The sequence below is a fragment of the Misgurnus anguillicaudatus genome, chromosome 21 (genome assembly GCF_027580225.2).
Source record: "Misgurnus anguillicaudatus chromosome 21, ASM2758022v2, whole genome shotgun sequence".
Taxonomy (NCBI): Eukaryota; Metazoa; Chordata; class Actinopteri; order Cypriniformes; family Cobitidae; genus Misgurnus; species Misgurnus anguillicaudatus.
In genome coordinates, this window is record NC_073357.2 from 10,555,651 (window position 1) to 10,582,823 (window position 27,173).

At 36.1% G+C, this 27,173-nt stretch overlaps 1 protein-coding gene across 1 annotated transcript; it reads left to right on the forward strand.

The window, feature by feature from the left end:
• Positions 1-225: 225 nt before the first annotated feature.
• adisspb (adipose secreted signaling protein b) lies at positions 226-27,173 on the forward strand. The gene is made up of 6 exons (XM_073859204.1): positions 226-403; positions 7,142-7,239; positions 12,395-12,531; positions 18,507-18,645; positions 20,118-20,243; positions 25,998-27,173. The coding sequence occupies exons 2-6, from the start codon at positions 7,221-7,223 to the stop codon at positions 26,096-26,098; spliced, it is 522 nt and encodes a 173-aa protein (XP_073715305.1). The 5' UTR covers positions 226-403; positions 7,142-7,220; the 3' UTR covers positions 26,099-27,173.

Here is a 27,173-nt window from a genome sequence, read left to right on the forward strand (position 1 = left end):
TATTTTAAGATAAAAAAAACTGAGTACTATCGCAATTGTTATTGAAATTAACTGTTGAAAGACTTTGAAAGAGCATTTGGACAGCTCAATTCACTTAAATGTGTTTATGGGACACTCTTGCCCGGAACAAAATGGCTGACGCGTTGACTTATCGCAGCTATGGACCAAAGATGCCAAGAGGCGGCGAATGCAGCAGACCACGTGATTAACCCGGAAGCTGTGGTTCATATATTTGAAATCGTGCAGTTCTTCCTACAGCATCAACTGACTGGACCTGAGCGGTTCTGCGAGCACAGGGTTTTGTTTGAAGCGTATTTTTGAGGCTAAATAAACGTTCTGTTCTGTGAGTTTTGACTAAAAGCTTAAATCTACGAACCCGCCACTACTTTACAATCCAAAATAGGTAAGTAGCCTACACATTTGATACCATGTTGTGTGAGACTAAAAGTGCACGCGTCTGAAATATATTATCATTATTATAAGTTTATGTCTTTGGAGTTTCATTGTTTCAGCGAATGTTCAGTGTGAATAATACGTCTTTACATAGAGAGTCCCATAGATCAGTCTTTGATCAGTAGCCTAAGTTTTTTTTCATAACGATATTCTTCTGTGAACTACTAAGTAAGAAATATATTTTAAAATGCATATCATGGTAAATTTAGTCCTGTACAGGTTGTGATTTTATATGATTTATGTGTGCCTTAAATGCCTAAGGATAATAACTGCAGTTAAAGGCTGCATGTCATAAGCCAGCTTATTCTGCTTACTGATTACTCAGTAAATTGTTCATTGGATTCATTGTTCTGGTCCTTAAGCTATATTGTGATATATATAAATGACATATAAAGCATGCAGATTTAACATAGAAATGTGCAATGTAAAGATAAGAAGCAGACAAAATTTTGCTGCAGAAAAAAATGAAGGTTTGTTTTCTGTTTGCAATGTAAAGAGGAAAAGGTTACATTTCCTGGGTGTTTCTCTGTGTATTTGTTTTCTTGTATGTGAAAGTAAGACTAGATAAGTAGTATAGAGGAAAATGGAAAGGGAATAATTATTTTGGAAATATTTACAGGATATAGAGAAAATGCAAAACAGCTCTGTAATGAATGTAATGAATCGTACATTTTGATGTCAATTGTGTCTTATGACAGTAAATGACATGGCAAACAACAGGAAATGACACAGAGATCAAGTGTTTTTGCACAACAAATATTAAGTATTTAGGCTAAACTACAGAAATCACTCACTTCTTAACCTGCGGGCAATGGCAGATTGCGCTCTTTGCCCACCCCCAAGTATGTGACGACACATGAAAACTATTAATAGGGGGACAATGCAGGGTTCAGTTAAGCCGCTCTGGTGATGAAAGCTCCACCTTTGGGTTTATTTAATCATCAATTGACAAATACTGATGAAGCTGTGGAGAAGGGGGTCTATACAGAGACGTGCAAGGAACTTGCCAATGCCAACCTGTGCGCATTTGCATTAACTTTGAATAAAGTTTTTTTATGGCAATTTGATTTTAAGAAACAAATGTATGATACAGTTGAAGTCAGGTTTAATTAATGGTTGGGGAAAAAAATGCAATTTTGACTTTAGCATGCAATTTCTTTGCCCATTCAATATGATAGGAGTTTGGTCTGCCCGGAGCATTGCAAACATTGTGACCTCGTATTTTGCTTGATCGGATTCGGATCACAAATGGACCAGAGAGAGACATCCCGTTCAAACCTAATGTTTTATCCATCTTTTTTCGACTGCTTCTCTCCTGATTGCTTTGATGGGAGGGTCTATCCATTTGTTAACTTGTGGTGTACATTAAAAGCGGCCATAGCATGAGTGGTGTCTATGTTTAAGTGCTATAATTGGGTCCCCACTCCCCAGTGCTTCTATCAACCTAGAAAATGTGAAAAAGACCAACCCAGTAACTTTTTAACCATTCCTCTGCAAGCATATGAAAAATAGGTCATTAAGATTTGAGTTCCTTTGTACTGTCAGAAGGGGATATTACTGCCTCTTAATCTGCATTAGCCAATCACAGCACTGCCATTTATTACAGAGTTCAGCTTATTTGCATTTAAAAGGACACACTCCCAAAAAAACTGAAAGTTTTTGCTCACACCTACAAAGTGTCAATTTAAACATGTTATAATAAATTATCTACATGGTATTTTGAGCTAAAACATCTCATATGTACTCTAGGGACACCAACGATTTATTTTACATCTTAAAAAGTCTTGGGAAATGTCCCCTATAAAGTCTTCGAGCTCAGATTGCCACCGACCGGAATACTTATAAGAATAATTAATAAAGATTCATTACTTCATTACTTAATTTTACACTACATTGTAGGGCTGCACAATTAATAAAAAAAAAATTGGGAATACAATTAGTCATGGGCCGGTTACCGGTTTCAAGGTATAGCAAGGTTTTAAACAGTCAAGGTTTCAAAACCACTAAAATATTCAGTGATACCATCTCCAAGGTATGAGCTGTGTTTATACAAAATTAATTAAATCATGATTGATTTGATGTTTACATTTAATATACATTACGAAAATATGATATATATATATATTTTTTTAAAGCATATTATAATTTAAAGGCTTTATTTTTACCTGGCATTTGAAAATAACAAATTTTATTGTTGCAATGGCAATACTGAAACACAGTGAAACCGTCAGAATCTTATACCGGCCCATGCCTAATTACAATTACTGGGGAAACAATTAAATAATCGCCAAAAGCCTCAATTTCCCTGGTAACTGGTAGCTATCAATACCGATAAGAAGTTATCAATCAGTTGTATTGGTATCAGTATCAATAAAATTTAAAAGATACCCATTCCATTCCTATTTGCAACTACGTGCCAACTTATTCTACTAAGCCCTTCCCAAAACCTGGCCCTAACAATCTACTAATATTCTTGACTAGGGGTGTCACGATTCTCCAAATCCTCGATTCAATGACATTTTCGATTCTAAGGTCACAAATCAATTTGATTCTTGATTTTTAATTTTTTTTAAGACAAAAAATTATAGGCCATTATTATTATAATTATTATTATTATAGTTTCACATTAACATGCACATTGCGTGCTTTACCTCGCATGGGGGTTTGTGGGCTTCACTTTACGCGAGAGGGCTTGTAGAGAGAGGATTCTTCTTGCACGCACATGGACTTAATGCGCACGTCTTGGACTCCTAGCATCTGAAATTAAACCAGCGTGCCATAAGCAGCTGCGCTTCTCTCTGTCTCACGTGCACGCGCTCTCACATCTATCCGAAGTATGAACATAAACTAAAGTAGTAATCCTTACGTATTTGTTTAGTTTTATACGTTTCATGCGAGCTGAGGCAAACTATCCCTTTTACTTAAAATATAACCCGCTGCATCTTGGCGGCTCTCTCGCGCATGACCAGAGAGCCGCGCTCTGTCCGAAGTCAGATCACTAGGTAGTAATCCTGTTTATGATAGGCATTTCAAGGAGTTGTAGCAATACATCCCTCGTGTTTAAAATATAAATCGCGTTCTGCTGGATCAATGTTTTTAAAGGCACCTACGAGATGTTTATTTTCCCCTGCTTGACAAGCCCACCGGACGTGACTTGGAGGCGTGGCAGCATCAACAATCCCATTTTTTAAATTCGAAGTTCGAGGTTGTGGCTCAATTTCGATCGATTTCGATTTAAAATCGAAATCGTGACACCCTTACCCTTGACACTTAGTTGACATGTAGATGCAGAGTTACAAACATTTAGTGGAATGTCTAAAGTAGGGATGGGAATCGTTTGGACCCTCATAATTTGATTCAGAATTGTTTCTTAGGATCCTGATTCGATTCAGAATTTATTCTCAAATTACTATTAGCATATTTGGGACATCATTACGTCACATTTGCGCTTAAAGCCAGACTAGTATTTGCATTATTGCTACTAGTCTCTGAACTGTCATATACTGTATTTTAATGCAACTAAGTGCTCAATAAAGTCATTCTTGCATATAATTCCATTTCTGTTGTTAGAGATAAAAACAGAAAAAAGTAATTAAATGTGACACACTTTAATGTTTCAGATCATTAAGCAAATTTTAATATTAATCAAATATAACATAAGTAAACACAACCTGCACTTTTTATTATGACGAGAAAACAAAATCCAAACACACATGGCCCTGTGTGGAAAAAGTGCTTGCCCCCTAAACCTAATAATTGGTTTGGCTACTAAGCAGCAACAACTGCAATCAAGTGTTTGTGATAACTTGTAATGAGGCTGTTACAGCGCTGTGTAGAAATTTTGGGCCACTCCGCTTTGCAGAATTGTTGTAATTCAGCCACATTGGAGGGTTTTCGAGCATGAATTGCCTTTTTAAGGTCATGCCTCAGCATCTCAATAGGATTGACATTAGGACTTTGACTAAGCCACTCCAAAGTCTACATTTTGTTTTTCTACAGTCATTTCAGAGGTGGACTTGCTGGTGTATTTTGGATCATTGTCCTGTTCGCTTCCGCTTGGCCGGACATTGTTCTTCAAGATTCATTCCACTTATCACAGCAAGTCTTCCTGTTCCTGAAGCAGCAAAAACCCATACCGTCACAATACCACCACCATATTTTACTGTGGTATGATGTTCTTTTTCTAAAATGCTGTGGTACTTTTACACCAGATCTGATGGGACACACACCTTCCAAAAAGTTCAACTTTTGTCAGTTTACAGAGTATTTTCTCCAAAGTCTTGGGGATCATCAAGATGTTTTCTGGCAAAACTGAGATGAGCCTTTATATTCTTTTTGCTCAGCAGTGATTTTCGTCTTGGAACCCTGCCATGCAGGCCGTTTTTGCCCAGTCTCCTTCTTATGGTGGAGTCATGAACACTGACCTTAACTGAGGCAAATGGTCTTTTGAGAACTCTTGGATGAGTTGTCGCTGCGCTCTTGGGGTAATTTTGGTCTGCCGGCTCTTTGGGGTGTCTGCACTTATGTTATCGCAGCTGGCTGAGTTTATTGTTTCAAGGCAACCTGTGTAGGCATTATACATTCCCTTGTCTGTTAATTTATGCTTTTAGCTTTTTCTGAGTAGTGTAACTAATTACTAAAATTATTATTATTAAATATTACAGTTACCATCCAAAAAATGGCTTGTTACTTTTTGTTACAAAGTCACCAATGTAGACGCTAGCTTTTTTCATTTTGCCAACATGTTTGGTTGGTTCCACCTGCTTGTGCCCTGTTGCAGATTTTAGTATATATGTTAATGCTTTATTCAATTAAAGTTGTTGTTTAAAGAAATACTTTGAGCCAGTTGTACTCTTTATTTAAATGTAACTTTCATGGATTCACACAGACTGCAAAAATTACACAATTACCAATTTTTTGGGGTGTAATGAAAAAGTAATGTAACTAGTAGAGTAACTACCATAATTATTTATTTACATTATATTAGTTATGGATGTTTAGAATTTACCATGCAGCTGCTTCACAGAAAGCTATAAAACATTTCAAAACAAAAATGACTAAAGGACACGTCAACTTATCAATTTTAAAAACTCTGATTCACCATCAGTTCTTGGTGCCCAAATATTAGGGCTGTGCCAGAATATTAAAATATTCATTCTGTGGGTTGACATTCGATTTCCAATTTTGAGAGTTGAATTTTTTTTCAACATTATTAGCGTTACAGCAGAGACTGCCAAGCAGAAAGTGCGCTTTACACTCCCGCTCTATGGTGGCAGCATGGCACTGAGAGAGACTGGTTTGCAACTGCCACCAATAAGACGAAGATTACACTCATGTTTGGCTAGAGGCTTGGCAGGTGTTCTGCATTAACATTATTAATGTTGTCAGTAACTTAAATTATTTTTGCAAAAACAGATCGACTTGCTTCACAAGTGACGGACCACGTCTTTTTCTCAGTTGTCCGTGTTGCGCGCGTGCCCGCACCCGGTGTGGACGACCTAGTTGGTTTCCCATCTTAGGCGGGCCGCCCAAACAGCAAAGTGCTGCGGGAAACCCTGGAGCACTGCAGTTTCTGCAAAATATCTTTTATTGTTCTGCTGATGAAAAATGTCAACATCATTAACTACGTGGCAGCTTATTCTACTAACCCTAACCTCTTCCCAAAATCCACCCTATCTATACTCTGACAGATTGGCTCACACATAGTGGCTAATAAATTAGAGGTAGTTGACATGTAGAAGCAGAGTTACATACAGTTAGTAGAATATCTAAAGTGTACTATCGAAAATAGTGCATGTTAGAGCTGCCGTAATTTAGAAACACCTTGTACTGACATATCTTAACAAATATTATCATCGTCATTGTTTTGTCTCCAGATGCACACCAGTATTGTTTTTGTAAGGTATGCTTGTAAAAACTACTAACATGTCCTAATAATACTAAGGCCTTGTCCTAGATTAACCTAAACCCTGTCTGGGAAACTGCTCCTTATTGTTTTATGGACCTCATAACAACATGTTAGACATGAGAAGCAAAACTTACAGTTTTACATTGATATTTATGCTTGCAAATGTATTGAATATGGATTTGTTTGTTGAGACAGTGCAGTCAAACTTCATTCATTTACAAAATTCATTGTGGAGAGAGTCATCCCTAGAGATATAGTTTGTAAAAAAAAATTGGAATTGGATATCGTGTGAACAAAGCCATACAGAACTCTGACAAGTGTGTTATACTTTTTTGGCCTTTGTAAATAAGCTTTTCAGCATGCCTACAAGTTTAATTAAAATATAATGTTAATATTTGTATGCAGAGTCAGTATCAGTGCTTGCTTTTGTTAACTACTATATTACAGTATAATTTAGTGTATATATATTAGTTATATATAGTTTGTGATGATTCTACACTTTAGTCCAAGGGAACATTCATTCTTTCAACTTCTTGATTTGGACAAAATTATGTGGAATATTAAGCTGGAAGATGTTACAGCAGTTTTCAGATGGCTTTTTGGGGTGTAAGCACTATTGTTATAGCAGCTGGCCGAGTTTATTGTTTCAAGGAAACTTGTGTCAGCATTAACAAAAATACACGCCTCTTACCAGAGTTCAAACTGTGTTATTTTAATCAATTTTAATGCATGAAAAGATTTAATACTCTTGCTCTTATTTTGTACTCATTTTTTATTTAGGGTTCTTTTATTATTGGATGATAACTGCCATGAGTCCGTGATTGAGCTTTTCCCCAGTTAGCATCGAATTGACGCTAGAATGGCCACTGCCAAGAAAGGTAAGCTGCTTTCTCTATTTCTTTGTTTTTCTTTTTTCTAACCATCTCTATTTTGTGACCTAATTCCATGCTGCTTTTAAATTATTAAATTGGGCTAGGTTCAAACATGACTTTATAAACTTTTTATTTCTTTTGTATGAAGTAATGTACTTTCCCACTCATGTAACAGGCTGAATATATGGTACTATTGCACAATACTGTAATAAACACTGTTACTAATTTATTAATCATGAATTTGCTGCACAGTGTGACACAGTCATATCCTGGTGTGAAGCTAAATTATTAAACCAGATAAACCACATATAACCTTTTTGAACTTTTAAACATGTACACAAGCAGCCTCTACAATGTAAACAATTCCTTTGTTGCACTTAAATCTTTAAGTTTAATCAACTTGAATTTACAATTCATTTCAGGTTTCTTAACTAGTGAGTTGTTGTTATAAATTATAAAAGAATAAAGTAGAATTTGCTTAAAAATTTTAAAACTTAAAAATGTAAGTTCCACAAGGGATATTTACAGTGTACACATGGCAAAAAACTTTTAATTATACAGAATGTAGAAGATAATAAGCATTGCAGTTTGTTTATCATAATCTTACCACACTGACTGCAATCTGCTTTTTATAAATGTCAGTGAGCCGGGCTCACACTACAGGATGTTCGGCCTGAATTTAGGTGAAATCATAAATGTATACATTATTAATATTAATAGTGTCACAATCTCTATACGTTTACATTCTTTCCTCCGAGAGGTGACTTGAAGTTCTCCCTCTGGCTCAATAATCTTAAGAAAAACTTGTTGTGTGAGATGCACTGTTATTCAGATTTTGTAGTCTGAGGATGTTTGAGATTTAAGGAAAGAATATCAGTCGAGATTGTCTTGTGCATGCCGTAATCAGGTTTTATAATCAGCCAGGATTTTACTTCAGACCAACTACCGGATTTTACTACCTGACTAACTGTATTTTCTTCTTACCAAAGTGGTACCCAGTGCTTCTATCAACCTAGAAAATGTGAACAAGAACAACCCAGTACCTTAGTTTTTGGTAAACCATTCTCTGCAAACATATGAAAAAAATAGGTAATTGAAATTTGGCTTCCCTGTGATGTCAGAAGGGGATAATCCTGCCCCTTAATCAGCACTATTCAACCACAGCACTGCCATTTAATGCAGAGATCAGCTTATTTGCATTTAAAAGGAAACACCCCAAAACGGCACATTTTTGCTCGTAGTTGTGGCAGATTTATCATGTTATAATAAATTATCGATATGGTATTTTGAGCTAAAACTTCACATATGCACTCTGGGGACACAAAAGACTTATTCAACATTCTTGTGAAATGTCCCCTTTAATTTCGGTCGTTACGGTATAATGGTATGAATGAAAAGAAAAATTTATATTAAAGCTCTATTCATAATTGCATAGCAAGCTACATAATGATATATTAGATGCTAGCATTCTACATTGTATAAATATAACTAGGGCTGCAGCTATCGAGTCTTTTTGTAATCGATTAATCTAGCACCGAATCGATCGATTAATCGAGTAATCGTATAAAAATTTTGTGTGTGTTTTTAAACAACCAAAACAAATTATGCATAACGAAAATCACTTGGCTGTAAAATGTTGAAGCATTTGGCTTTTATTTCTAAAAAAAACCAGAGGTATTTGGCTCCAAAAAATAAGCCTATTTATTTCAATTTTTACCCATTTAGTGTTTATAAGTGCCAGTGCCAACAATTAAACACTTTAATTTATTAATATGCACAACAGGTTTCATGCTGTAAACTAGCCCTGACATCAAAGTAAATATCTGGTTTATGTACATTTCTACACCTGCAGCATTTACCATTAGGCTACTAACATATAATATATCATTTCTGGGGTGAGCCTATTTGCTATGGTAACAACCTGTGTGTGCGCGCGCACGTGCACCTGTGTTCAGTTGCTTCATTGCATTTTGGTACGGCAGAAATCAAATACATTCATTTTCAATAGAACGCTGCATTTGGTTTGCATCACTTGCATTGCGGTGCATTTTAGGTTAAGAATCCGTTCGAAAAATCACATCACGTCCCGCTGTATACAGTGAATGCATGCTGAAATTATTGTTGCGTGGCTATATAAAAGTTTAAGCATATGTGATGCATTGCGCGATCGGCCTGACTCGCGTGAGAGAGAATAACTTCCTTATGCTAAACTCCAATAAGACAGAGATTATTATTATTGAACAAAATATGTCAGATTACAAGTCGGTGCCGTTTTTTGGTACACACACCTGTAAAGTGCATGCGTGTGTGTGAAGGGGTTCTTTTTTAAGCTATACTCTCCTGCAATTGAACGTGAATACGTTTACTACTTAAAACATCAAAGCTAAACATCATATCTAGTCAAACCGCATAACAACATCGCTACAAATACAGTATGGGATTAAAATCAGCGGAAGCTACGTTACCTTGTTTCATCGACGCTTGGTGAAACAGCAGTGGATGTTTTCGGTTCAGATACTGAATGCAATGTAATGATCCCAAATTTTAGACATTCTCTCTCTGCCGTTTATGGACATATTCGCTCCGCCATCGCGCCAACTAAATTCAAAATGTACCACGCGCTATGATGTGCTTCCTGAACATTGAACAACGGTCCGTGTGAATCAGATCTCGGAGCGTGTAGTGCGCGTCATAGGAATTTAACGAGGCTTCGAGGCAGAATTTTTGCCTCGAGGAATTGTTTGAATCGAGTAACTCGATGAATCGTTTCAGCCCTACTCATAACGAGATTATTGTCATAGCTGCATACATCTTTTGCATGTTTCTCTTATTTTGCACTTGATGTATGATTTGGCGATTTAAATACGATCATGCATTCCGTTTTCCTTGCCATCACAGAGAGCGGGTCTCATGGTTGCTTGGCTACGAAAGATGCCACAGGAGCGCACTTTGGAAGGAAAAGCGCCTTGACCCACGTTTTAGACGTGACGTGAACGGCCGTAATGTATATTGAAATATAGGAAATGTGTATAGAAACCATATTACCGTCATTCGAAAGAAAACTCCACAAAATATACAGGTATTGAATTGTCCAGCCCCACTCCCAGGCGCCTCTCTGCCTGGACTTCAGACCATGTTCCAGAGAAACTGTTTGGTGACCTGTCAGCCGTGCCTGAGACTGTTTATAATGCTCCACATTTGGAGAACAGTTGGAGTCCCGTAACCTCTGCAATGAGGCCAATAATGTGATCACTCATTCTACGAATGTCATCCTGTCCTAGCTCACATCATTGTAATTTTATCCCTACACCACATGTCCTAGTGCTGCAGCCAAGTTATATCCAAACTATTCCTTATCACTGAACATATAAACATTATTGCATGTGTTGTTTTTATAGTTTATATTTCTGAATTTTATTTAATAATTAGTATCTTTTAAAGAACTAGTTTCAGTATGAGTGTAACGTATCTTGGTAAAATTTACATTTTGGTGAGAAAGAATCATTAAAGCAATCTTTTTTTCATCAGTCTCATTAAATTTTATTCCAAGCTCAGGCATCTAAGAGGTCCATGGTGTAATCTGTTCAGGGTATATTGGTCTGTGGGCACTCATATAAGAATTTGGGTTCTCATGTTGACAACACACTACTCTTTACAATTATCCACAAAGTATTTATAATGCAGTAATAATACTACAGAGACACTGTATTAGACATTTCCAGAGCCAGTCAGTTTATTATTATTACTGCTCATCATACTTTGTATGAGGAATTTGAACACAATCCCAAATATTGAACCCTGACATGTAACTTGTCTCATATCATTTAAGCAATCAAACGGGTGTAAAATCCCAGTATCAGGTCCAAAGTAATCAAATGCCACATCTAGGCATAAGAATTTGAGGGTTGGCTATTTTGACTTGGGCTAGTAAGCTAGTAAGTAAAATCCACATTCACATTTTCTCTGAAATGTAAAAATCCTTTATCGTTTTTTTATCATTTAATCTAGATTCAGAGATGGATGAATTTAAAGAGGTGTACATGTTTGACTGTGTACTTTCCGGAGTACAGTCTGGAGCAAATGGATTTTTAATGCAGTATTGGCATTGATCTGTTTGATCTGTGTTTGTAAGTCTTGGCCCTGAGCGTCTGACTTCGATCTTCTTTATTAAGTCAGAGGTTATACAACACAAGTTTGAAGGAACATTGCTTAGCTAAACACATCTAAGATACATGTTGGATAGGCTTTAAAACTGTTACTCTGATGTCTGGAAATTAAATAAACCCTTCTGGGTGCAAGTCAGAGCTTAAATAATAATGAGGAGACAGGTGATCGGTTTCATGTAGTGAATTAAAGGGAGATGAATGGCAGAGGTTAGTGATTCACCAAAATAAAAATTCTGAGACGAAACAGATACCAAAAATTTGGATGCAACTGGCTTAAAAACTGGAAAGTTAAATTACAATATTATAATTGTATTAATTTTGTATTATATTATAATATTATATATTTTTTAGTTTCATTAATTTAAGTTGGAATAAAAAAGAAATTAAGCTTTTTTAAGTTGAGCTTTTGAGTTTCGCTAGAAGCATTTGTATTCGCATACGTAGGTGGTTGCCTTGAAAAATTACAATGGTCAACCTCTTAATAGTGATCTGAATAACAAAATGTGTTTTATTGATGGGTATTTGTATGGAATTACAGAGAGAGTGTGCACAAACATTGATTTCATTCTTTCAGTAACCAAAACTGTTATATTTAGCTGAATGGTATGCTTGGATTTAAAGTTAAATTTAAAGGCCAAGTACCGTAGATTATGCAATGTGTGCTACTACTATATACCACAACAGATAAAATAAGCAGATAAGCTATTGCAGTCTTACTTGCATAACTGTTCCATGCTATAAAACTTTCTTTGAGAGCATAAAGATATAACAAGTGCTGTGATGTTAGTCTGATGTTATTGATAGTCCCAGGTTTCAGTGCTTTAGCTGTCAAATGGTAGGTAAGATTTTAATAATTGCGACATGAAATGCTTATTTCTAAACATCTCATTCAGCTAGTAGAATGTGAATCAGGACGTTTAGAGACCACCTGCCAACCACTGCTCATTTTGACGAATGCATGTGTAATTAGTGCTGTGCTTTTCTTTTTACTGCAGCATCGTCTAAGACGGGGGGCATTCGTTTTGCAGAGGAAGCGGCTGATGCCGCTCACTCCCATGTGCATTTTGACGAGAAACTGCATGACTCTGTCGTCATGGTGATGCCGGAGTCAAATGGGAACTTCATGGTTAAGGTGAGGAGTTGTATTGGGGTAATTAGCTTCATTCAGTTCACATTATAGCGACAAATAAAAAAAATTTTTTTTAAACTGTATTTTAAAAAAAGAATAGCGGAGCTCACACCACACCTGTAACTATAAAAATAAAGATACAAGGAATGATATCGTTGGTATCTGATGAACTATGAACGATAAACCAATGAGAGCCAATCAGATCTATTTAATTCTAAAGTGGACTCGCATTTGAAATGACAGGCAATGTGGAGAAGCTATTACATAAAATTCCCCAGGTTTCCAGCTTTATTTTCTTTTTATTCCCAAAGTTTTCATTCTTCTACACTGACTATACAAAAAGGTAAGATATTAGATTACACAAACTAGATTCACTATTTAGAGATGCGTGGAACGCAATGTGTCGAGGACATCTGCTGGTTATAGCTGCTGTGAATGCAACAAGAACATCATATTTATAAATTTAATGACATGTAAATATACCGTAAAACTTCAAATAATAGCCGAGTCCCAAATAGACGCCTGTCTCTTTTAGATGCCTGGTGTGACGACAGGTTTGGGTAAATAAACTCCTGTCAAATAAAGGCCTGGTCTTTTTTTTAGTTTCGGGTTGTATTTAATCTTCTAAAACCCGCCAGATCGTCTGTTTAAGCCAGTTCTATTGTGCAGATTGCACACGCTAAAGTTTTGATTACTGGTAGATGTCACATGACAGACGCAGTCGTTCCATTACTCATCACTATGACAACACAACAAGGTTCGCCGTCAGGATTGCAGTGATGATGACAGTAGCCAAGTCGCAATCGGGAGAGTCTGGACTTTTCCCGGTGGGCCGGTAGTGTTTTGAGGCTGCTGATAATAGCCGGGCTTTCAGTCTTTTGACATGCATGCACTCCCGCCACACATTGTATTTCTCACGCGGAAACACTATTTATCATTTAATATGCTGTAGCGCCCAAAATGTATCTGGCCGCACCGCTCTCTCTATCAAGCCCGGCTCCCCTGGAGTTCTAGTCGAGCGGGCCAATCAAAAAAAGAAAAAAAGAAAGATGCGACACAACAGCCAATCAGAAAATAGCATTGTGGTATCTGGGTAAGATTTCATGCAACAACCAATAAAAAAGCATATCCTCGTTTGCTTTATTTATGCTGCCAATAATTTAAGACGAACAAATTTGTTAAACACATTCAAATGATAAATAAAACATAATATGTGGTAACCTCCTGCTGTCATGCTTGAACAATTAAATTAAAAGCCTGTCTCTTTTAGACGCCTTTTTGCAGATATGCATCACTTTGACATATATTTTACTGTAAGAAAGTTGTTTACACTTAATTTATACTATAACCCCCCTCCCATTTTTTTTAATATCACTTAATATTCACATATTTTTTTCTATTTTTCAAGTATGACAAACATGGGCAAGTCTTATATCAAATGAAAGCTTTCACTCTCAGGAATAAGGCTACATTGTTATTTTTGTCCTATTATCATCATCACAAATCCAACAATTGTCGAAAAATCGTCTTTTGTAAACGTATGTGAAACATGAGTGTGAACTGCCTCAGATAGCACAGATAGCCACAAATGCTACACCATCTTTTCTCTTAGGTCCTACTCTAAAAATGAGTCCATTCACAGCATTTTCTTTGGTTGTGTGCATGAATAATCCCTTGCTATTTATTATATGTGCAAAACAAAAAAAGTATTTTTATATGAAAAATATATTTTCACACCCTTCAGTAAAATAAGAATGACTTTTGAATTTGACATGCTAAAGAGTTCATTTTGTTTTGGGTGTTTAATGTCTGCTGCTGGTAACAACCAGAACTGCAGTCTGCTAGAGCACACAGAACCAGAGTTAATCACTTTCAAAGACAGTGTTTACAACACAAAAAAGAAAATTTGGTGGCTCATCATATGAAAAACAACATAAATAACAATATTTGTCACAAAAAGCAGCTTTTTATGTAACTTCAAATGGTTTTCTGTAAAATGATATAAAGAAATTGCATTTATTCCACTGTATGTGGTTATGGGGACACTTTAAATGTTTTTAGGTGGAATTTGTATACAAAAAGGGTATTATTTCTCCCTTCATTTGGAGTAAAATAACTTTTGCATACATTATGATAGAGAATTTTTTTTTTCATTTTTCCTCTGTAAGACAATTGCTGGAATCAAACAAAACTGTCTGCAGGTTGCTGGAGCACCCAGAGCCAGAGTTATACACTTTCAAATAAAAAAAACATCAAAAAGCGCCTTTTTATTTTTGTGTTTATTAAAGGACTGACAACACATACAACCTCTGCATGTGGGTATGGGAAGCTTTTGAAAATGGGTAGGCCAAATCCAGGCGAAAATCCCCAAAATAGCCTCAGGGTGGAAGAAGTTAAGGGTCTAAAATCAGAAATAAAGACAGGAAGATGTTATATTACAATCTGGATACACTTTCTCACAATTTGACTTTTTTTTGCCTTGCTGACAGTAAATGGCTTTGATTGAAAGAAGTACATGAGCCATACAATATGTAGAGACCATTGATAACATAGTCTTGATCTGGGCTGTCCTAAAAAGAAATGACCACCTATAGTAGTAACCCATCAGCCACCCAGAACACCCTTCTTAAGGGCTTGTTATAGTTGTGCGTAGATTTATAGTTTTGCGTTGTCGTCCGCATCGACGTGCAACCACACGTGCAGACCGCTGGTAGGCGGTATCCACGCGTGTAACCACTGTAGCAGCACGACCGTCAAAGAAGAAGCAGCTTCGCAAGTTAACCCACAAACGAAGAAGAAATAACATCTTGTTGTTTATGATTTGAGAAGACCAGCAATGATGGAAGGAAATTAACTGCGACTTTTGTTGCAGTTTGAGTTAAATCACTCCAACTTGGCTCATCTTTGTTTTCACCGTTGCAAACGTAATTACCTATGACGCAGTATTTTTTTACCTGACGGGAGGGGTTCTGCTGGACCAATCACAGGGCTTGTGGTCCACATAGATCTGACGCGCTGTTAAACATTTTGCGAGGTGCACGTCAGGCTACACAGAGCTACGCACAGGCTACGGATTACCTACGGCGTAGCTACGGCGTAGAGCTTACGCACAACTATAAATCGGGCTTAAGCTTGAAAAAACTTTAAGATATTTTGCCTTGTTTATACTAGATTATAATATGAATACGGTGCAATATCACACATATGAACATATCATTAGGTAATTATTAAGATTACTTTCCTGAAATTAACAGGATATTACACACAGTGTAAGGTCTTAACTGTATAAATTAAGTATTGATTGGATTTGAAAAAGTGGGAGTTTCATACCAGAATGTAAAAAGGAACAGGGATTGGCAAATGAGTCATTTAAATGGAAGATTTTAAAACATAATGAAAATTTAAAATGAAGTTTCATGCACAGTAAGTCAAGCATTGTCTAATGTTGAATTCAAACAGTTTAAAGATGCTGCAAATACATATGTTGCTGTGAGAACAAAAACTTTTGAGCATATTTGAAAGACACAGACTCCAATGTGTGCTGTCCTCCCACTCACAAATATCTTTCAAAGAGACCAGATATACAAACATGCTCGCATTCACCCCACAGTGGGTGGTGTTCTGATTGCAGCTGTCTCTCTGAAGCTGCCGCGTTTTGCTGTCCCATTCTTTCTTGCAAGCGCACACACATTCACACGAACTGGTGTTAACAGATATGACAGCAACTCTTTAGCTATCTGCCCAGTTAATGCCCTATGTTGCCATAGAGACAGCAAGTGTCTGTGTTTGTTCTATTTTATTCTTGTGTTTGACGATGGCTCATGTTTTTGATCTAATGCCATGGTAAGAACCAGATACAGCTTTGATGTTGGTATGTGGTTTTCATTTGCATATTAATTTTTAGTTTTGAAATTTGACTTCAGTTCAACCTGCTCTATCATATTTTGTTACATTTAAAGGAATAGTCTACCCTTTTTTATTAAACTATGTTATTACCTCAACCTAGACGAATTAATACATATCTATCTTTTTTCAATGCATGCACTGTACAGCGCATTGTGAATGTGTTAGCATTTAGCCTAGCCCCATTCATTCCTATGGTACCAAAAAAAAGTTTTATTTTGTGGCACCATACTTACTAGTATAACTCCTCATGTAACAGTCTTTAAATAGGGAAAACACGTAAGTGTTTGGTGGCTTCCCTGTTTGGTACCATAGGAATGAATGGGGCTAGGCTAAATGCTAACACATTCACGACGCGCTGTACAGTGCACGCATTGAAAAAGATAGATATGTATTAATTCGTCTAAGTTGAGGTAATAACATAGTTTAATATGGCAAAAGGGTAGACTATTCCTTTAACAATACCATCGGTTTGTATACTTGGATATCAACATTTTTAATTAATGCACATTGAATCTGACAGGAAATATCGGGTGTGAACGAGTTTTATCCAGTTACATCATTATCTTTAATTTTTCTTTCTTTCATATAATTCATTACTATATGTGAATATAGTCGATAAGACGATAACTAAGTGAGCTACAGTGTGTTCCTGTAGCTCAGTGATAGAGTGTTAGCAGTTCAAAAGGTTGTGGGTTTGATCCCTGAAAAGGGAACGAGATGTCTCTAAACTGATTTATTGTACCGATCATCTCTGGAGGCAGTTGCTCTTACTTAAACCCACAGCCAATACAACACTTTCATTATTGATAAATGAACTTAAAATTAATTCTCTTTTTTTGTATTTTATTATAAGATGGTGTTTTCCCCTCTTTGGTGCAGTTGTAGATAATACACCAACACTTTCAGCAGTTCCCTAGAATGTGGTAAATGAAGTATGATGTGCAGTAAATGAATGCAAATGTTATTATATCATAAAGATTATAAAGTCCAACTGTTTCTGATAAGAAAACTTGAAAAAACTTTTTTACTAATTTGTTTAAACTGTCTTTATATTCTAATACATAAGTAAAATGTAAGTACTCTGAAAAAGAGAGTATAAAACTTGAGTGTCTGTAGACCTCTCACGACTGTTTTAAACACAGTTAATTATTTCCATTCGGGACGAAACAAATGATTGTTGCTACAGGTTCTGCCCACACATGCGCACACCCGATTGGTTTGAACGTGCACAAGGCACTCTAGGAAGAGCAAAAGTACGGCAGAGAAAGAGCATTCAGAACTCACAGTACCTGCATATGCAGTCGAGTAAATATCGTGTGGCTTTTCCCCCCGAGTCTACGATGCGGTGGTATTGTCTCCGATGTGTAGTCCTCATCAGAGTCATCAATGCTTTCATCACTGAAACTCTTACATGCAAAACACCTTATATGTTATGAATCTTCCACGAAATTCACCTTCATCACAGTGTAACTGATGGTAATGAAAAGACATGTATCAATGCAACCTGTTTTTAGCTTTGTCTTATAAATATAACTAGCTCGTTTGTTACCCAAATTAAACAAAATATATTTTAAACTCTACCAGTGTCGATATGCTAGCTTAATGGTGAGTACTAAAAGCCATCCTATTTGTTTATATTCATAATAATAAAGTTAGGTGTATTATTACATGTGATTCTGACATGATGTTCATGTGTGTTCATGTGTTTTGGGGGCGTGGCTTTAGAAGAAACCCAGAAGGGAGGGGATGGAGTGAATGGAAATAATTAGCTGTGTTTAAAACAGTTGTGAGAGGTCTACAGACCCTAGATTTTTATACTTTCTTTTTCAGAGTACTTACATTTGACTTATGTATTGGTATATAAAGACAGTTTATACAAATTTGGAAAAAAGTGTTTGACTTTTTTTAGATTTAAAACTGCCTACTCTGCCTTTAAGAGAAATAGGCCCTTTATGTACATGGATAAAGTCTTAAATATTTGAGTTTGGGGGCAAAAACTAAAGTGTTACATTTACTTTGTTCAGTGTATTTGATGGTGACTTCTATACTAAAGAAAATGTTCATATCACCAGGTGGGCTTCCTGAAAACACAGCACAGGTACGAGATTGTGTTCACGCTGCCTGAGGTCCCAGAGCTTGGGAAAGACGTGTGTCCTGCACCTATTCCAAACCCACACCTCCGCATCACTAATTTAACAGTATCTTCAGATGGTAAGCTCTGCCCTACGATTTCAACCCAACTATTAACATAAATGTATCATGGTACAGCTTCACTGTGAAATCATCGGTAGAAAGAAAATTGGAAATACATTTATTAGCAACATTGTGCCAACGTTTTGATTGCATACACCATTCTACAATAGTGTGCTAAGACATCAGAGACCCTCCCTTGAAATCTGATCACAAGTGAAGATGCATTTGACAGCAAAAATTCACATCTAACCACTTGGCCACAGATTTACAGATTAATTGTTTTAGTGAGGCTAAAAAAATGTCTAAGTTTGCTCTCACACATCTTTAAAAAAGCAGAAGTACATGTTTACACTTCCTTTTTTAAACAAAACCTTTGAAAAATTAATTTCCCATGAGAGACAGATTTTTTTTGATGTCCTGATTTTTCACATAACCAGTTTCAACCAGTTTTACTAAGAGTCTATTAAATGCAAAACGATAAAAGTCCTTCAACCGCAAAGGCTAGGAAAAGTAGGCGTACCGCTGTACAAAAGATGATGAACCATGCATTTATAATCCATAAAAAGTTAGGAAACATATGTGATATGCTTTATTTAAATCACTGCATATTAATAGTACTAGGATCGGTTTAATGATTTTATATATAAGTTAGTGAATCTTTGTTTTATTAAGATACCTGTCAGGATTTATGAGACACAAGACACGAACCCAAATGCAGACATATGACGAAAAAGGAATTTATTAAACAATTTATTAAACAGGGTAAAAAAGAGAAAACAAAACCCACGAGGGGGCAAAACAAGACAAGGGAGACACGACACTAAACTGACACTAAACTTAACAAAACTAACAATAAACTTTTCAAAACATAAAACAGGCAACGACTAAGACTTCACTATATACTCACAGCAAACCAACAGGAAATATGACAAGATGAACGTGCACAGAACAGCAAACACAAGGACAATAAATAGGGACAAAGTAAATTGTATACACCTGGAAATCATTACAAGTAAGGGATCGGGGAAAAAGTGACGAGACTTGGGAAATGCGTGGTTAGAATAAACCAATACTAAAACCACGCATCTCCCACATAGAACATATGTACTGTCAGAGCCCTGCCATGCTAAACTAGATCTAAATACAAACAAGGATCTGGCAGGATTCTGACAATACAGTCCTGTACATTGATCATGTCTCAAGAGAAAAGTTGTATTACAATGAGGAGTGCAGATGTTTGCATGTAGTCACTGGACATTTGTTAGATGAGTGTCAGAATGTTCATTATATGGAAAGATGCATAGTCGAATTGACTGACTATCACAACTTGACCAAGAGTGTGTTACGATGATATTCTATGAATGAAAATTTTTTAATGCCGTTTAATTATTCTGTGCGTTGCATAAATGACAGATATTGCTCAAATGTCCTCTTTCCTGCCCACATCTTACTCTTCCGTTAAAGTAATCTTGATCTATCTTTGTTTCCAGGTGGTCTCAGGGTGACTTGCGAATATGTGGCCCTTCATGAGGGAGTGATGTGCGAGGAGGTTCAGATTCTTAGTGAGAGCAAAGAGGATGTGTGTGTGAAGGTCAAGGTTCATGCCCGTGTCATGGGTAAGTCAGTCACATTAAAATTAGATATACAGTGGGGCAAAAAAGTATTTAGTCAACCACCAATTGTGCAAGTTCTCCCACTTAAAAAGATGAGAGGGGCCTGTAATTTTCATCATAGGTACACTTCAACTATGAGAGACAAAATGAGGGAAAAAATCCAGAAAATCACATTGTCTGATTTTTTAAGAATTTATTTGCAATTTATGGTGGAAAATAAGTATTTGGTCAATAACAAAAAAGCAAGATTTCTTTCTCTCACAGACCTGTAACTTTTTCTTTAAGAGGATCCTCTGTCCTCCACTTGTAACCTGTATTAATGGCACCTGTTTGAACTTGTTAGCAGTATAAAAGACACCTGTCCACAACCTAAAACAGTCAGAATGCAAACTCAACTATGGCCAAGACCAAAGAGCTGTCAAAGGACACCAGAAACAAAATTGTAGATCTGCACCAGGCTGGGAAGACTGAATCTGCAATAGGTAAGCAGCTTGGTGTGAAGAAATCAACTGTGGGAGCAATTATTAGAAAATGGAAGACATACAAGAACACTGATAATCTCCCTCGATCTGAGGCTCCACACAAGATCTCACCCTGTGGGGTCAAAATGATCACAAGAATGGTGAGCAAAAATCCTAGAACCACACGGGGGGACCTAGTGAATAACCTGCAGAGAGCTGGGACCAAAGTAACAAAGGCTACCATCAGTAACACACTAAGCAGCCAGGGACTCAATTCCTGCAGTGCCAGATGTGTCCACCTGCTTAAGCCAGTACATGTCCGGACCCGTCTGAAGTTTGCTAGAGAGCATTTGGATGATCCAGAAGAAGAGTGGGAGAATGTCATATGGTCAGATGAAACCAAAACATAACTTTTTGGTAGAAACTCAACTTCTTGTGTTTGGAGGAGAAAGATGCTGAGTTGCATCCAAATAACTCCATACCTACTGTGAAGCATGGGGGTGGAAACCTCATGCTTTGGGGCTGTTTTTCTGCAAAGGGACCAGGACGACTGATCCGAGTTAAGGAAAGAATGAATGGGTCCATGTATCGTGAGATTTTGACTCAAAACCTCCTTTCGTCAGCAAGGGCATTGAAGATGAAACGTGGCTGGGTCTTTCAGTATGGCAGTGATCCCAAACATACCGCCCGGGCAAAGAAGGAGTGGTTTCGTAAGAATAATTTCAAGGTCCTGGAGTGGCCTAGCCAGTCTCCAGATCTCAACCCCATAGAAAATCTTTGGAGGGAGTTGAAAATCTGAGTTGCCCAGCGACAGCCCTAAAACATCACTGCTCTAGAGGAGATCTGCATGGAGGAATGGGCCAAAATACCAGCAACAGTGTGTAAAAACCTTGTGGAGACTTACAGAAAACGTTTGATCTCTGTCATTGCCAACAAAGGGTATATAACAAAGTATTGACATAAACTTTTGTTATTGACCAAATACTTATTTTTCACCATGGTTTGCAAATAAATTCTTAAGAAAGTCGGACAATGTGATTTTCTGGATTTTTTTCTCATTTTGTCTCTCATGGTTGACGTGTACCTTTGACAAAAATTACAGGCCTCTCTCATCTTTTTAAGTGTGAGAACTTGAACAATTGGTAGCTGACTAAATACTTTTTTGCCCCACTGTATCCCATATAGGTTGTGTTCCTAAAGGCTATACTGTTATTGTGATATTAACAGTGTTTTTTTTTTTTTCATTTAAACACAGTGTAACTGTAGAAAGGGAGAATATTAGATTTATGGTTATGTGTTGCCCTCTGCTGGTGCACTTGAGAATTTATTGTTGATTATATAATTTGCTTACCTTTATATTGCTTCAATCCCGTTTCCATCTTCTTTCTTCTTTATTTCATATAATAAAAGTGAAAGAGGAGGACTGGGGCAGTTAAGCTTTCTTGTTCTTATTTTGAGACAATGACTTCAATACAGCTTGAATCAAGTAATTAAGTTAATTGCTATAGTCAGAACATGCACATCTTATTATGAATATGTTATAACACTATTTGAAATTCGGTAGCTCAAACTAGGGATGTTAACAACTAAACGATATTCGATTAATTGTCGATAAGAATTAAATCAATAAAACTTAAAGATTGTCGAATAAGCAAGATCGTGCACTTGTGTGCGGCGCCTGCGCAAAACACATACAGCCGGAGAAAAACATGAAGCGAGCGCGGAGAAGTTAAACTAGCCATATTCACAATGATGCTCGAAGCCAAACACATACCTGGGCTTTTTAATGTCATGCGAGGTTGACTGCTAACGCAAAGAAATGGCATCCGCAGTGGATCTGATAGGGTCCGATACAGACGATGCAGATACGGTTAGGATACTGAAAGCAAAGACCCTCTTCAGGGAAGCCTGCAAGATAGCAACGCTACTATTCACAGGGAAGGAAACCAGAAGCCATTTTTAAAGAACAGATTAAAATTCTATCTTAAATTCTGACAAGAAACTGTAAAATGTAAACTGTAACTGACTGTCGTTACACTCAGAATGCCGGCAACATACATCACTGATTGACTGGCTGAGGCGCTACACGCTAGCCAAGTTGACTGTTGCGCGTTTTCTAATAGAAGGTTGTCATCTCCAAAATATAAGCATATTTGCCGAAAGTGCGTCGCAGGTCTAAGCTGAGTTGACGACGGGAAAAGTGCCCTTCGTGTGCTTCTTGGATATAATTACAACAAACAATGTATCAATGACTCGGAAAGCTAGGTGAACAACTAGAAAAATAACACTTGATAATAATGACACTTATTTTCACATGTCATGGACGCACAGATGTTTCATTATGAGATACATTGATGCTTTTATGAAAACACAATGAATCATTTTACAATCCCACTAGCATGTTATTTAGACAAATAAATCTTTTAATTTGCATTTTTACACATACTTTTATGTCATTGGCTATATGCCACTTGAGTAAAGGCTTATTGCACTATTACTGTTAACGATTATTCGATTGATTGATCATTAATTTAAACGATCATCTAATGTGGGAAATTGCGTAAATTGACATCCCTAGCTCAACAGTCACCTTAATATGGAAAATTATTTTCTAAAAAGTTGAAAAATACATAAACTTTTGACAAGTAACTCAAACTTCTGTTTGTCCATTAATTTTTATAATTGTAAAATAATTTCCAAAAAACATAAACACATGAATTCATTTTTTGTGTTGCTTTTAAAGTCAGATTTGGAAAATATTTGTTTAATGTGTTAGACAGACATTACTGTTTGTGTGATCCTTAATTAATATGGGTGGGCAGAGTTTTGCAGCACTAAATTTTAGTATGTGTATCCAAAAACACTTAACTTAACCAAGTAAGATTTTATACACCAAAAAATGTGTTTCACTGTTATTTATTTAGCTCTTTTTTTGGTTTTGGGCCAAAATTTTAAGTGTGGTGCATCACTAGAAAAACTACACACAGGTGAAAAGATTCTTTTTGAGCTACTCTTAAAACAACTTCAAGGGGCGGTTTTTTGGTTTTATCCTAGTCCCAGACTAAAATGAATGTTTGCTTTGCTGCCTTAATAAAAAAAAACTGGACTGACATATTTGAACATATATCAGTGCTATTGTTTTGTCTTAAGATGCACACCATTAATATTCTCTGTATGGTTTGTTAGTCAAAACAACTTTTAATGCAACTAAGGCCTAGGCCTGAATTAATCTAAACCCTGTCCGGGAAACTGCCCCTGAATGTGATAAAATAATTGAATCGGCAATCCAATCATTACCCAAATGTTCATGTAAATTTCAAACTAACTTATATAGAAGTTGCACCAATTTAAAAGAAGTTTGTGCTTATTTTTTGCTTTTAATGCAATTATATCTGAGGTACTGGTAATTACATCAGTGTTTCAACATTGCAATGCAATGCTATTTATATAAATAATGTTGGTAACACTTTACAACAGTAAGGTTTTATTTGTTAACAATTAGTTGATGCATTAGCTACCATAAACTTTTAATAAAAGCTGTAGAAGTAATTGTTGATTCATAATTCATGTAAATTTTGGCATTTATTAATACATGATTAAAATCAAACGTTTAAACTGATAACATTAGTTGATGCACCATAAACTAAAATAAATAACTGTATTGACATTAACTAACATTAACAAGAGTGAATACATGCTGAAAACTATATTGTTTGTTCATGTTAGTTAAAGGGGCAATGTGTAATTTTTAGAAGGATCTCTTGACAGAAATGCAAAATAATATACAAAACTACACTGTAAAAAATTAGCTGTAATTTTGCAGCTGGTTCCCAGTAACTTACTGTAGAAGATAAAGACTGAAAATGTTTCATGTTCATTTAACTTTGAACAAACTCTTGCCAGTAAATAACATAAATGTAAAATCTACAGTAAGTTACTGGCAGCTAGTTGCCAGTAATACCCAGTAATACTGTAATTTCTACAGAAATCTTTTACAGTGTACACTGTAAAAAAAATCTGTAGAAATTGCAGCTGGGTTGCCGGTAACTTGCCGTGGATTTCATTTGTTATTTGCTGGCAACATTTTGTTCAAAGTTGAATGAACATTAAACATTTACAAGTCTTTGAGTAAAACTAAAAAAACAGCATCAAGCAAAACATTCTAGGAAACAAAATCTGAAGCAAAAACAGAAAAAGGTTGATGATGATTTTTGGTTCCCAGACTGCTTTGCATGAGGCTGTTATTGCATAGTTTTATTCTGTAAATATAAAGACGTGTTAATATTTAAAATGTATTTAACTTTGAACAAACTCTTGCCAGTAAATAGCATAAATTTAAATCTACGGTAAATTACCGGAAAACGGAAAAACTGAATTTTTTTACAGTGTATATTATCAGGTGTGTATAAAGACCTTTTTATAATGAACCGTTATGTTTTTATTACCTTAGAATAAGATGTTTTTATTTACATATACCGAGGGTCCACCTACGTGGAAGTCGCCATTATATGCCGCCATGTTTCTACAGAAGCACTAATGGACCAACTTTCTTTACTAAGTGGTCTTCATCGTGACATGTTTTTCCGGTGGTGGCTACCATAGCTTCTCTGTGCGTTTCAAAAGTGAGGGGTGAGCATTGGACTGAGCTGTTAGTTGCAATTTTCAACCTCACCACTAGAACCTGCTAAAATTTATTTGCGCTAAAATGCATTTGCTCATGTTTACTATTTACCATATTGTTTATTGTAACTTCACACATGCTTACACACAGAGATGCAAAATTTACAAAATAACTCCTTGTGTTTCAGGCTTTGTATTTTAATTTCCGATTTTATTTTAACCATATGTGACTCGGGTCAATCATGAGATTTGGAGAATAAAAGTTTGAATTCACTCATTGATTTCAGTCTTTATTATTGACCGAGTATGTCCAAATCAAAAAAATCCAGGGTATATTTTTACTGAATGTTTTTTACATTATGGAGGATAATTCTGTATAGAAACTATTTAGAACATCAGAAAGAAAGCTGGGTTTTCACATAATGGGTTACATATAGTTCAATTTATTAATTCAGCAAAGCGTCACTTATTTATTTTGATCTGTTCGATTATTAACAATCATTGTGTAGGTCAACACCGCTATTGTTAGAATGTCCTATTACTTGCATACTGTTTTGCTACACAGTAAAATGTATACTTCATCAGAAAAACAGTGCATACTTCAGTGCAGTATAAATAGGTGAACTGGGACACGGCACCAGACTTTTCTCTCTTTTTAATTCATTTTCTGTGTTAGATCGCCAGCATGGGACTCCCATGCTGCTGGAAGGCGTGCGGTGCATAGGAGCAGAGCTGGAGTATGACTCTGAACAGAGCGACTGGCAAGGATTTGACTAAACTTCAAAACCTCAGACTTTCTGATCAGTGCTGCATATCTCTAAGGTGGGCAGAGAACAGAGTATTAAATTTTCTGGGATTCTATTGATAGCAGCTCAACAATCAAGAACCCGAGGATCCTTTGTCTGTCACTGCTTTCTGTTCACATCGTTTTAAACACATTGTGGTTGTTAGCTTGTTTGCATTGTTACAATGGAATGCAGGAATGATCTGTGGTTAATTTTAGCTTTATGTGATTTTGGTCATTTTTTTCAGGTTTGAAAGAAAACTTTCATACCCTGTTGTTCTCTGTCTAAATTCCAGTGTTATGACCGAATGTCAGTTTTAAATGAAAAAGAATATTATGTGTGTCAATGTTTGTTACTGCATTATCTTACACAAATCTGATCTAATTATAACTCTTGTAAACAGAATTGATGGAGGACTTGGCTTACTGTGAATCACCCCTTTATTCGTAACACTAGGGGCACTACTGATCCCCAAATCAATTTTCCACCCTATAGACCTTGTTGGAATTATAATTAACTGTAGAATTTCATCTACTGAAATTGATTTTTAACAAAATTTTCATCTTTTCTCAGAGATTATGAAATAATTTTATAGTCAACATATGTTGGTGTTCATTAAAAAAAAAATTCCGCCCTAGTTAATTTTGAAATCACTTAAAGGGGTGTTTAAAATTATTAATTTTTCTTTTATTTGTAATTTTAGTTTTTTTGTAGAGCCAAAGTGCCTAAAATTGTATACTTACATGTTTATTTCTCTTGATGCCAGCATGTCATTTTGGAGCTGTTGTCATATTGAATGTCTGAGCTTTACTCAAGCATAAGGTTGTCTATTCTTGGGTCCTTTTACTGTATATGTAAGATCATTGAATCTCTGGAGTCGTACCTGTAATATGAAGATGATACATTTGGAAATGGAATCAAAATATTTCATACAGTTACAATTTATTTCAGATGTACTTTTAAAGTTTCTCTTTGCAAATAGTGTCATTGGTCTGCCTGGCTGAGGATTGTGTCTTATTGTCGTTTTCTACTTAAAATAAAGTTGACTGATTGATTTGAAAAACTTA